The 13,525-nt window shown below is 44.8% G+C and overlaps 2 protein-coding genes across 4 annotated transcripts in view; one reads left to right on the top strand and one right to left on the bottom strand.

Moving 5' to 3' along the window:
* Rim (Rab3 interacting molecule) overlaps positions 1-6,099 on the top strand; it is a 129,211-nt gene extending 123,112 nt beyond the window's left edge. For all 3 annotated transcript variants that reach the window (XM_084602296.1, XM_084602295.1, XM_084602294.1), the window contains exons 19-21: positions 1,436-1,807; positions 2,838-2,977; positions 4,864-6,099. In XM_084602296.1, coding sequence (XP_084458422.1) covers positions 1,436-1,807; positions 2,838-2,977; positions 4,864-5,067 — 716 coding nt within the window. In that variant the 3' untranslated portion in view covers positions 5,068-6,099. The remainder of the gene's footprint in view (positions 1-1,435; positions 1,808-2,837; positions 2,978-4,863) is intronic.
* Positions 6,100-10,965: 4,866 nt separating this feature from the next.
* Oseg4 (intraflagellar transport protein Oseg4) overlaps positions 10,966-13,525 on the bottom strand; it is a 58,478-nt gene continuing 55,918 nt past the window's right edge. Inside the window, exon 33 of the mRNA XM_084602297.1 lies at positions 10,966-11,295. Within this exon, the coding sequence (XP_084458423.1) occupies positions 11,115-11,295 (181 nt within the window). The 3' untranslated portion in view covers positions 10,966-11,114. The remainder of the gene's footprint in view (positions 11,296-13,525) is intronic.

Raw genomic sequence — 13,525 nt, 5'->3', positions numbered from 1 at the left:
ACGGAGAGACCGGCTTCACTTCGTAAAGCTCTTTCGTGCTTTTTTCCCTCCATGTTTACAGGATGTTGACATATTAATTGATCGACCTAGAAACGCCATTTCGGGTCACAAAGATGGCGTGCACCTTCGTTAAGTACAGACAGCTTCTCAATATATATATATATACTGATAAAGAGAGATAAGACATGGTCTACTGCGCCCAAATAAATGAAAACTATTCGTTCCGAAATCGCTGTGCAATTTTGTTTCAGCGTTGAGAACATGATTCATAAGAGCACAGCTGTCTCCACTACACTGAACAGCAAGTTGGGGATTGAGACGCTCAGCCGCTTTGATGCCCGTAGCGTTTTCGTGTGTTTATGCAGCGGACAGCACAATGCCATCGAACATATTAGATGCTCTTAAACGCTGCGTTACACAAAGCCAAGTTCTCTCTTCAAAATCCTTCCTTGGCTTCAGATAGGCTCAAAAATTTAGCTTCCGCGGCATCATTCGGAAACGCTGTGGTCTGTCAATCAGATTTCAGTAACAAATTTAAACGCCCCAGTTTCAGTAAATGTCATGCGATTCTTCTGCCACGGAGAACATGTGAATGCATTTCTCAACGTTACACGATGAGCCCTTCAGTCGCCTTCTTGCGCCGTAGTGCATTTAAATTTCTTCAAACAGCCATCACAACATGGCTAAAAATCAAATGGCGATTACGCGCACCAGAGGTAACCTTTGTGAACAAAGTTTTCCACTACCCGAACGGACTCTCGTAGCCTAGTGCATATATCTATTCCAAGTAGTGACTGCAGGTCAAAAGGATAAGGATGGATCCGCGCTAGAGTATTTGGCAAGCACTAAGTAATGAGGAAACCCTTCCTGATACGTCATTGAAAAGAAAGGTAATATAGAGTTGCATCCTACCTGCAGTCATCGAAGCCCAAATTTAATCGAAAACTAACGCAATATCTTCAAGGTACATTTAGTAAGAGTTACGAAAGAATGTAGGCGCAACGCTAGCAGACATGAAGCTGCAGCGTAGAATCAAGCATGGACAAAAGTTAATGCCATTCCAGGTGAAATCGTGTTTCAATTGTACCGTCCGCTTTCAGTTTGACACTGATGGTACATACAGTACCAAAGGCAATTAAGACACCCATTGCAATCCCGCAGAGTCCCGTTCGGTAGTAATCGCAAAAGCAGCAAGGGTGAAACATTGTGAAAGGGTGAGATGTAATTATGATGACCGAGACATACTATATGAAATGTAGAACAGATGCTTATATCTGTAGCTAGCTCGTCCACTAGGGTAACGAAATGGATTCCAAAGACGAGGGGACGTCATTGTAAGCGAGAGTCGAGCAATGGCGGCAGCTGGGTGATCCTTTTGTCCCGCAGTTGACATAATCAAGGTGACTAATTAAGGATGACGATAATGTTCGTGCAGGCCAGAAGAAGCGGCTGGGCTTTCGCAAGAAACGGTCGTCGACCTTCAGCGTGCACCGCAGCGAGGAGGTGGCGCCCGAGGAGGTGCGCCACCTGGTGCGGCAGGCCAGCAGCGTATCGTCCGACGGGGAAGGGAGCTTGAGCGGAGACAGCGCTACGTGGCTGCCTTCGCTCAGGCTCACGGCCGACGGCGGCGAGTTCGCCAAGTTCGTCGACAAGCTGGGGCCCGGACAGCTAGTGGGCCGCCAGGCGCTCGCCTCGCCCATCCTGGGCGAGCTGCAGGTCTCCCTCTGCGACCGGCGCACGCACCTCGAGGTCGAGGTCATACGCGCCAAGGGACTCCAGCCGAAGCCCGGCGCCAAGATGCTCCCAGGTATCAATAGCCGGGATGCGCGCTGCTCTCTCGGGACGCCGTTAATGGGGTTGCGAAAACTGTCTCACTATTGGGGTGTATGGATAGGAAAATGAGGTTAGGGGGAGAAAACTGCCTCGCTATTTGGGTGTGTGGATAAGGAAAAAGAGGTTGGGGAGAGGTCAGACATAGTTATAGGACGGTGTTCGTCAGGCCACACGTCATAGAGAGCCTCCTTGAACACACTTATGTCGAGGTGGACAACGTCATGATGTCAGGATGAAACCTCATGAGGTTTCCCATCTCGACACGTATGTCTTAACACAGAGTAAATTGTGAACTTCCGGAAGGCCAAAAAGTCCGCAGAAAAACAAAAGGCGAGTAAGGGGAGGATGAACTCGTCGTTAGTATCCGCGTGTCCTGTGGGACTTGACTGGTTTAGTTCTCGCTATACTAAGGTCACGCTTAAACGTCTATTTCTCAATAGAAAAACTCTCACATTTCGCCCTTTTTATATAGAAATTTAAACAATAGAATTCAAGGCTTCCTGTAAAAAAATTCATCAGAAACCTAAAGCTGCTTTCACCACAGTTGCAGTGTTACTGCCGTGAAGCTAGCTTTCAGTTGTGAGGAAAAATGGTACACGTGTACAGTTTTGTGCTTGAGAGAGAGAGAGAGAGAGACTGGGTAAATTCATGACCACGCCTGCCACGGAAGTGAGAGAGGGCGTTCTCGAGATACCGACTCTGGTAATTCAAAGCGCAGATGTGAAAGTGGGCCCCGATAATGGTTATGAATAGATGAGAACTAGGGCGACTGATCAATGTGCATATTTGAAACTTCGCGTTCGCATAGCGCATATTTTAAACATGACTTTACTAGGAAGGAAAGAAGCCAACAGTCGGCGAGGCCAAGGAAAGCGTTGGGGATGGTACTTTATGTCTTTTTTTTTTAATGTTTACTATGTGAAATATTGACCGAAATTCCATGTGCGGTGCTTCGTATCCAAACCTATCGCTCCTGACCACTCCTCTGTTCTTTTTTCTTGCAGCGCCGTATGTCAAGGTTTATCTCATCAACGGCAGAAAATGCATAGCAAAGGCGAAAACGGCAACGGCTCGACGAACCTTAGATCCACTTTACCAGCAGGTGCTAATATTTAATGAAGATTACCGAGGTTGTGTGCTTCAGGTAAGGGCACCTCTTTCGTTTGCCACTCACTAGTTTTAATTAAATGGCAACTTAATCAAACGTCAACCCCATTAAAAGGTCATTCTGAAGTGTTTGAGAGTGTCAGAAGTCTTCCGTCATGAAGAAATATATTTTGGATTCTAGTTGTGTGGAGACCAGCAGAGGGCGAAAGCAGCTCACATGCTAAGGCACTATTCTTGTTTTGCTTAACATTCGGTAATTCCTGCTTGCTGCTCCACGACCTTGTCAGGTTGACCCTACTCTCTCCTCGTGATATTTCAACGTTGAAACAGAGGTCATTGAATGCAGGAGCACGCAAACGAAAACACCAGAAATTTTGAACGAGTGAGAATTACTAGCTATTTTTGACTCATATAAGCATATCCTCCTCACTAACTTCCTCAATTATTATAACACACCTTCAGCCTTTGACTCCAAGGAGTGACTTCGCTCGACTAAATGAGCACTGACTGATGGATGCAAAGTCGCATATAACAAATGGTGGCCCAGCTGAGGCCTGTTATCACGATTTTGTCATACCTATCATGGAAGTGAGAAAGGAAAAAATTATCCGATGCAACAAACCTGACATCTCAAAACACAGGTGCAAAAGTGGGCCTGAAAAGTTTATGCACAGATGAGAGATAGGATGACTGGTCAGTGTTAATATTTGCTGCCCAACACTGGCGAGCGCAAGCTTCCACACTGCTTTGGCTTTTAGTTGAGAGGCGCTAAATTGAAAGAATGCTCATTCAGGAAAAGTACAGGGTCATCCACTTGTAGCTATAACGCGGTCACGGCTTTCCGAGCAAAATTGCTTCGCACACAGACACGTATCAAAGCAAAGCGATACATGCACAGAGGGACCCGGAGGTGGTGCTTTGCATGGCCTGCCACTTTGCTTTATTACATGGCCGGGTTGTATGCAATGGCGGTTTGAAAGCAGTGACCGTGTTATAGCTAGAAGTGGACGAGGCTGTACATACAAAAGTTTGGAGTGCCACACTTTACAGACATGTTCTCTGATTGCACTTGGCCATAAGTAACGAGGTTGTTATTCAAAGAGTCAAGGCATTGAGAAAGAAGTGGCAGTACCACTGACCAGCAAAAAAGTTTAGTATGTTGGTAAAGTTGTGAGGAAGCTAACTTCAAGGGAATAGTTTCAAACAGCTACACACGGTAGACTATGCTGCCCCCATGTGCAATATGTATACTGGAATTTTGATCCTATCAGTCTACTCTGCGACTTTTTCATGCTACCCACCGCTTTCATGGAGGCTTGTTGGTTCTATAGCTGATGGTTGCAATGATGCCATCCTGGACTTTGATGGTGCGTTGTGGAGGAACTGTACTGACAACTTTACATGTGCCACTGTACAGAATGATATTCAAGTGTACGGCCACTTGTCAATAGTAACGCTGCATATAGTTAGCAGCCTAGTGAGTGAAAAATATTAAAAATGTTTGCCTCCCTTTGCTTACATGCCTTGCTCGGCATCTCAAGCACCCTGTGACAAATTTGTGTCAGTGCACCGCTAAAAGTGAGTGTTAAGGTCTGCTTCAATATGACAGACTATATTGGCCGACATGCTCCGATACTGAAAATGAGGTTAATGGATGAAACCCCGACCGCGGCAGCCATCCTTTGATGGGGTCAAAACACAGAAATGAATGCATGTTGCGCATGTAAAAAAGCTGCAGGTGGTCATATTAATCTGCAGTCCTCTATATGGCCGCAATGTAATGAGGAGGGCTGCGTAGAATGAGGCCTCTCTTCCCCTAGAGTGTTTATCCATCAACATAGTACACAATCAGAGGCTCTCCTCATTACATTAACTCCTGTTTACTACAACTGACACCCGCTCTCCCGCCTTGACCCTCTGCAGGTGACGGTGTGGGGCGAGTACGGGCGCATGGAGAAGAAGGTGTTCATGGGCGTGGCTCAGATAATGCTGGACGACCTGAACCTGACCAACATGACCATCGGCTGGTACAAGCTCTTTCCGCCTTCGTCGCTAGTCAACGTAGCAGCGGCTGCCTCCTCCTCCTCGCAGGGCAACTCACTCGCCTCCATGGACAGTTTCGGCTGACGACAACGCACGCGGCCGCGGGACGCCAAGCAGCGCTACACAACAGTGACAAGGAGGCACTGCGGCGACGGCAGCGCCACGAGCGGATACCAGCGGCAGCGACCACGAGTTCACCGCTGCTGCCGTCATTGTTGTGACTGTGAGCGGACGCACGTGGAGGGACACACGGCTGGGGCAGAGAGAGACTGTTTCTTCTCCCCGCGGCTGGCTCCAGAGGTGCAGAAGGAACCGTACAAAGGAGGAAACAGAAATGGGAGTGGGAGGCGGCGCGGCGGCGGCGTCGCTGTTGCCCACGCTCGGCCGCCCCCCAACCCCGCGTTCCCGCACTCCCACCGCCCTCGCCCCCAAAGTAGAAACAAAGCGACACAAGCGCGGGCAGGCAGGACTTCCTGCCCGGCCACTGAACAAAAGAAAGACAACGCCTGGCAGAGAGTTCCCTCAGTGCGGAAGCAAGGGAAACGCCATTCGCACACACGTACACACACGCGCAGCAGAAAAAAAAATGAGGAAAACAAAGCTTCGAAAGAGAGAGAGAGAGACGGGGGGAGTAGGCGAGGAAGCAACGGCTGTTTTCTGCAGCAAAAGATGCTCAGATACAATAGATATATAAATACTATACATACTTGCGAAATCACGTTTCCAAGCATGGTATCTCTCTCTCTCTTCTTGTTGGCTTTCAGTTGACTTTGTAAATCTCTTTTCCCATATTTTGTTCGCTTTTGTCTTTCAGTTTGTTTGTTAGATGCTCTTTATCGGTTCCTTTTTGAAAAACGGGAGGGACGGAAGCAAGTTTTACTTTAAAGCTTCTCTCAAGTCTCGAGGGAAAGTGCCTGTTATGCTCTGTGCATACGTCTGTCTGTATCTTGTGCTGTTTCTATAGGATGCTTAGGAAAAAGAACTGTCCATGTACTAACCTGGTGGAAACCGCATGCGCGCATGGGCTGGCAAATGTCATCACTCATTGTTGATCACCACATCATCTTGTGAAATACGATATATATATATATATATATATATATACATATATATATATATATAAACACACACATGTAACACATGATGCTGTTCTTGAATATTATTTCTGTTTTCTTCTGTTCCGTTTAGGCGTTGTTACAAGACGGTTGTTTTAAGAAGTCAGTGCTCTGGCACGTCTTTTCTTGTTACGTTGACAAGTGCTGTTGCATGATGCAAATGTGGGGAGAAAAAAAAAAAAAAGGTTGTTGGTTCTTGTGAACTGTTTCCCAATCAATACCATGTTTTCTTTTTTGCACGTGGTTGCTGTTTTCTATTACTACACGAGGCGACGACGATGACGACTACTACTACCAGTGACAACATAGACGGCTCTTTCCGTGATCATTTCATTTCTCTCATTTCCTCCTCAAATTATTGCCACTAAAGAAAACAAGAAAAAAAAAAAGGCTAGTTTTACTTCGCTTCTTACAGTGCGACATCATGCCTTCAAATTTTTTCACTTCTGTAGAGGCTCCCACTGGGGCAGTCTGATGTTGATAGTGTATCTTACAGCGTATAGGCTTGGCCCACGGAATAAACCCAAAGCTTCTAAGCTCTTGCTCTGAATCGTGAGAGTAGACAACAAAAACCAGCTCCGAATGCTTCGTTTGCTTGCTGTAGTTCTTGTTACCAAGCAGTGACTATGAGCCGGCACGGATGGGAGGGCAGCATCCTCTGGTTTAGGGCATCCATCTTTATACTTCCACATTCTGACAGATATTAAAGGGAACTGTTTGGTTTTTCTTTCCTGATGTGACCTTAAGGCTTCCTAGCATCATACTGCTATAGTATTATACTAACCACATTTCACTCTTCTACAAATACTGTTACTAATAACATCACTGTTATGGGAAGACAGCAAAAGCTGGCAAATCAAACAATGTGTACAGTTTATCTTTCTTTGTATTTCCCACAAGTGCGACTTCTACCTCATCGGCAGGCTATAATTTCAGAATGGCTAAGGTAATGAACAAAACAATTTGCCGTAGCCCACGAAGCACAAAAGAATCAACAAGTAGACCTGTTCATTGCACTCCTTTAGTGAGATTCTGTGCTCTACGCATTAGTGCACAAAGTCAAGATGGAAGCAATGCAAACAGAATGAATCAACCACATTTAAATTATGCAAGTAAGTGTAACTGCCCACAGGATCCTTAAAAACGGCACAAAAATGAATGAACAGAAAGAGTCTAATAATAGTCGTAGAAACCCCCTAAGGCAACTTATAAATTCTGCAAGCAACAAAAAAAAATTGCTGACCCGGTATTGTTATCCAAAGGACTGCATGCAACTGGCAGACTGTAACCCCATACATTATATAAATATTATACATACATATATATAAATATATATATACACATATAATATACATAAAAGATGCTCTATGCTTGGCATACATAGGATACATCTGCAGCCAAATTTGAGAAAACTGAATGAGTATCGCTTGTCACACTTTTTCTCACGATACGCGTGAAGTTCTTCCATATCACCTCATAGGTTGTCCTTGAAGCATCTTTTTCCGCTGAAAGAAGGCAGCATGTTTGCTCGAACGTGTAAAGAAAAAAAAACAGAGAGTGAGACGAAGAGAATGTGTTATTTTACGAATAACCACAAGTTGTGCTTTCTCAAGCTTCTGTCGACAGCTGGGCGCGGGCAAAAAGAGTAGTGCAAAACTCTATCTTTTGTGCGACAACTTAGGCTTTTATTCGTTCTTTGTTTTGTTTTCCTCTTTAAATTTTCTTTCATTCCTTCCTTTTCCATTTCTCTTCTTGCTTTGGGCTTACTTAGTGCGCCCATGAGAAAGAAAGAGAATACATGGATATTTGTGATATAAATATATCCGTGTGCCGTGTTGAGAAAAAAATTGTGGAAAAAAAAAAAGGAACACTCGGTATAGCATTGGGACTTGTGGTGCAGTGATGTTACTGATGCATTTTGTATACTGTACCAATACAGTTTGCCTTTTTGATCTTTAAAAGCAGCCACGCGTGTTGCAGTGTGCCGTTGCTTGTTTTCCCTCGCATCTATGCAATGCTTGCCTCTCTATCGAGCACCACGTCACATTGTGTGGGATTAAGCATGAAAGGTGAGTCAACAGTGTGACTCTGAGTGACAGGTGTGACAGTGCGAGTGTGACACAACAGTGCCTCATGACAATGGCATGGTGCCTGCTCAGTGCACTCAAAACAAAATAGGAGATTTCCCGTTTTATGTAGTCATTATGTAATCTTTCAGTGCAATGCTGTTGGCCACGAGGACTGTTTTCAGGCTTGGCATTATGGGTCTTGATGAGAAGTTCACTTTTGTTTTTGAGATATTTGCTTTCAAGGGATTTCAGTGGTCGCTATGCTGCCTCATGAACATTATGTGCATGACAGAGATATAACTGGAGCCTGTTTACGATTGAAGGTGCAGCTTGAAGCAAAAGACTTTCCACAGCAAATGCTATTGGCTGAACTCAAGAAAACCACAGCTTTCAATGTATGCAGCAGGCTAGCTGATAAATTCCAAATCTACAAACTAAAAAAAAGTTGAGCACAGATGTAGACGTTAGTTCCCTGCATGATGAACAAACCAGGAAAACAGGATCAACCACAAGTAATCTTTAAGTGAATAACTGTACAACCCCCTCGCAGGCTCATTTCATGGCTAACAACAAGACAGACAATGATCAAAGTGAAGTCGCGCATTAGAACGGCAAGTAGAATTATATCATGGGTTTGTACATTTCAGTCCTCACTGCTCCTCGTGCACCTACTAGTTATCTGTCATGTTCATCTGGCTTCAAGCATGGCCTCTTAATTTTCTCGATGAGTAAATATGTCGGCAAAGAGGGTTTAAAGTTTCTGCCCAAATTCTTTATATCTGGAAGCAGTGGCATGATCAAATCAGCTTCAGACACACTCTTTGTTGGCCTAAATGGCGAAATGCCGAGGGTGAAATTTGCATGCCAAAAAGGCACACATGTATTGTACTGTACTGTATTGGGTTTAGTGGCGCATAAGCGACTCAGGCTATCATACGGTGAAAGTACATGTGACCGGTTGCACACTTGTCTTTTATACTGGTCAAACTCTTGGTAGAACAGCAAAATTCTTTGTTCTACTAGTTTCCATTGTTTATTCAATGCAGTGTTACCCTATAGTGGCATTCAATCTTGAAACCTTCATTTTTACCTTTCGCATGAGGTGTTCATGCACCAATCTGCCTTTTTCACAAGGCCGCTCTGCGCATGCGCGCCTCTCCCCTGGTTGAAAACAAGCCACCAACCCCAGGTGCTCATGCGCAGTTCTTGGCCTCCACGATCGGCGATGCCGTAGTTGATCCCGGAGGCCATGCGTAGTTAATATTCGTGACAGGCGTAAGCGATAGGTGGCGGTAGCTGCCAAGAACACACACCGTCATTTCGCTGGCGGCTGCTTCTCCCAAGGACGTTTTCAACCAGTAGCAGACAAATTTTCAACCACTCCTAGATGACGCCACATTTTGTGAAAAGGGCAGATTGTAATCAATGCCGCCCTCACTCCGTATATTAATGGTTTTATGAGGTATAACACAGGGTGAAGGATTTCTCTTATTAATCAGCACACTGTTCTGCTCGTATGTTCCACCAGTCACGCCAGGCCAAATGCTTTGGTGAAGAGGATTTTAATTCACTATACAAAATTCTTTCAAATATGACACTGAAATAAGTTTGAAAGAAGCAAACAAGATATGCTTGCAAAGCACATGCAAAGCAATGGCCCACTATTCAAACCAGCGCCATTTTCTTGCTTTGCTGCACACATGCTTTGGAAGCACTCGTAAGATGCTAGCAGCTTCCCATCGAACGCAGCTAAATCTCACCCTTCTCGCACATAGAGTAAATATTTTGTACAGAGTGCACTGCACCCCAAAGATAAAATTGGAATGGGGGGGAGATCATTTGGAGAAATCTAGCACAGCTTTGGTCTCACAACAGGGATACAATAAGCATAACATCTTGATTTACGAGAGCACCAAAACAATAACACCACTTCACAGCAAGCATTCACTTACAAGGGCACCATTACAACCTGCGCACAAACTTATACGCAAATTACACACAAATTATACACAAACTACTCGCATATTTGGTGCAAAGCAGAGTTTGTAGCACTCTACTACAGTTTCAAGCAATATCTTCAAAGTTGCCGGCTCAAGGCCTTGGAAGATCAACAACAGAAGATAGTATCCCCTGCATGTCACAGATAAAACAAATAAAAAAGAAATCATACTTCCACAAACCAAAACTACACAAGCAGTGTAACATATAAGCAAGCGAGCAGCGCCTAACTATTATGACAGAAAGCAAAGCAGAAAAATTACATGGCACTGCATTACGGAAATACAGGCAATTCTCTCCCTCTCTCTACACCCATTTTATTTTTCAGTTTTCTAAGCTCAAACTTGCTTCTGTCGTCTATGGCAACATACACTAGATGTTAGCTATCCTGGGCTGCCAGATAAATTCTCCAGAAGAACAGTAATCAAGTGTAGCACCATATCACGCATGAATGCGCATCGATAGCACAGACCTGGATTTCTCTGTTTGGGGGCTCTAAAAGCCCATTCTCCCATCCTCAACCCTCTCTTTGTGCTGTTTTAAAGTTACATTCTCCTTTGAAATAGTCTGCCTCAACAACATCCATTCCTTGAAGTGCTGTTCAGTCTCCTCGGGCATCCATATCAAGCATGCCTTCTGACCACATTGAAATTCTTTACTGCAGACTGTTTCGTTACACAGCTGGCCATTACTGCTCCGATTCGTCCATTTATTAAGGGCCAGACATCTCAAAGTTTCTCTTTTCGAGTGAGTTAGGCGAGAAAAAGGAGGAAACCAGGATGTCCCCAGTTCCTCAGCAATTGCTCAGAAAATACACTTCGATAACCGGAGATCATATGGTACTAAGAGGCTATGCTATGTATATTAAACGCTTCATTTCATTTTTTTATTAAACAGCACTTTGCGCAAGGCACTATCTTGAATCTAAAAGCGTGTCATGGAAACATAACTATGCAACGCTAGTCTTGGGTGCGTGGCACAGTGGGCAGCTGTGGCGGTGCACGACATCTTGCTTGTAGGCACTGTGTCGACACAGCGAACAGGTCCACAGCTGGCTTGGCTCTCGAAGAACTCTGCTGGTTGCAATGCACACGGGCAGCTTGCTCCCACAGCTCGAACATGTTGTAGTCCTTAAAGGGCCACAGAAAGGGAGGGGTGTAAGGCCACCTGACAAACGTGTTCAATGTGTAGAACGTGTGCTTTTGAGCAATCTCCCACAGAAAAATTTCTGAGAACAAACCCAATGATTTATTATAAATCTTTAAAAACAGCGTGTTTTGAAATTCGCGGGCAGAGGGGGTGGCGCGTGGTGGTGAACTTTGGAAGTATTCCTGACACCACTGATGTCAACGGTATCAGGGTTCCATTCGTTGCAGCCGTGACGGCTGGGATGTCACGGACACAGTTCTGGTAGCTGCGAAAGTAGTCAGCTTGCACCCTCCGTGAACCCCTGAGGCATTCGCGAGAAAAGCCAACGCCATCGCGTACATGATTCAGGCAGTGTCACACTGCGGAAAGACGGAAACGTGGTTGTTGCCCGCCAACAGCTGCCGCCAATTTGCTCTCCGACAGTTGGGCAGTAATGTGTCACAACTGCGGAAACTTGTTGCTCATTGCTGCGCCCTTGTCAGGAAGAGCCGCTCGCTCTGATACAACTCGCCCAAATTCCTGCGCTATACGCGGGGCTGTAAAAAATGAAATAGTGGAAAAGGCTTTCTTTTAGTCTGAACTCGCTTTGACGATGAAGGAGGGTACGTAAATGCTGCTTTGAGCGCAGCTTTCACGTGTGTGAATCTGGTGATTGTGGTGCGAAAATTCACAAATTGCCTGCACGTCCCGCCGGGCGTGCACGCGGTCTGGCCACAGTCATTGGGCCCTTTTAGGAAACCTAAGCGATCACTGTGCGCACGACTGGATAAATCAGCTCATAGTCCATTACCCAATTCCCGCTGCTGTATCTTTCTATCGGTGGTTCCAGAGCCATTCATTGTGTTTTGCGCGTCCGCTGCTTCAGCTCGAGTTTATGTCCGAGAGAAGCCGCAGTAGGCGAACAGACGAAACAAGCGGAGTGAGCGTTCCAACCAGAAGTAAACAAACAAACTGCTCGATGATGTGTTTGTGAGCGGAGCATAGTCCGGATCTGTAATCTTATATTTTTTTTTGCTTTTGATGCGGTACCCACCATATGAGTTGAGAGGAAAAATTCTGGAGTCATTTTTAATCGCCGCTTGCGCTGGTTCTGTTCAAGCTAGGTCAAAGCTTCTTGCGCGATGACGATGGATCATTCAATATTTATCAGCATTTCAACTTTTCTTAGCTTCAGTGACCCCCTTTTCAGTGGGCCTTTAAAGAGAAAGAACGAGGGGGGCCGTTTTTTTTTTCTTTTTTCCTTTCCTTCTTCCTTGAGGCTAACTGGTTTTGCACTGTGATGAAGACATTACGCTATCTTACGAGTAACCAAGCAATACGAGAGAGTTGAAAGCAAACTGTCAATTAGCTTAGCTTACGCGTGCAATTTCGAGAAACAAAATATGACAACAGCATGCACAATTAGCACAGCTGCCAGCCACTGGTAATTATCTCACAAGGAGAGCTTGACCAAACAGCAACAAGGTTAAAGTGTTTGGTCTGTGTGACGTGGTGTCAAAGCCTGCTTTTTTTTTTTTCAAAACATTTCACCTCAGAGAAGCCCAGTACCAGTCTAACCAGGTCGAAGCATTTTGAGGACAATCATGTTTCAATGTGCCAACAGTGGACGTGGGTCAACAGTGACAATCCCCCTCTTTCATCTCTAAATTTTCTTTACAGGTAGAGGTATAAAGTTGACTCATTTGAATGGACTGAAAGCTTTAGCTTCGTAGCTGAAGTAAAGAAGCGTCCTGACTACAGATGCAAAACTGAAAAAGGTACTGAAATAAAAAAAAAATTATAATTTTTTTCACTTTATTTTTTAGCAAAGAAAAAGTGAAAGCATCATAGAAAATTTCCTAATTCGACTTCAGGGTATTATGGGTGTTTGCTTTCAGTTGAGCTTTCTTTTTTGCTTTGAAAAACCACTACAGTATACTTCAACAAAAAAGTACAGATCAACTGTCACCGCCTGCGTTAGGTTTCTATGGTGTCTGACATTCTAAAGCTGCATCAGCTGCGAGGACACTGTAGTGAAGGGCTCCGAATTAAATCAAACAAAATGGCTGAACGTGCTACCTTGCAATGAACACGGCGCAAAACCACAAACTTGTGCCCACGTAAGCTGCTTTACCCAAATACAAGCCTTCTTGCAGGCAGCACTAGCTGTTGTACAGGCTTTTTTCAGAAAGGCATAAAGTAATTCTACACAAGATATTATCATGCTGCCAT

This window comes from Amblyomma maculatum, chromosome 4 (genome assembly GCF_055883805.1).
Source record: "Amblyomma maculatum isolate TAMU_Amacu chromosome 4, ASM5588380v1, whole genome shotgun sequence".
NCBI classification, from domain to species: Eukaryota; Metazoa; Arthropoda; class Arachnida; order Ixodida; family Ixodidae; genus Amblyomma; species Amblyomma maculatum.
The sequence above is the reverse complement of the archived record's forward strand: the minus strand, read 5'-3'. Positions and strand labels throughout refer to the sequence as shown.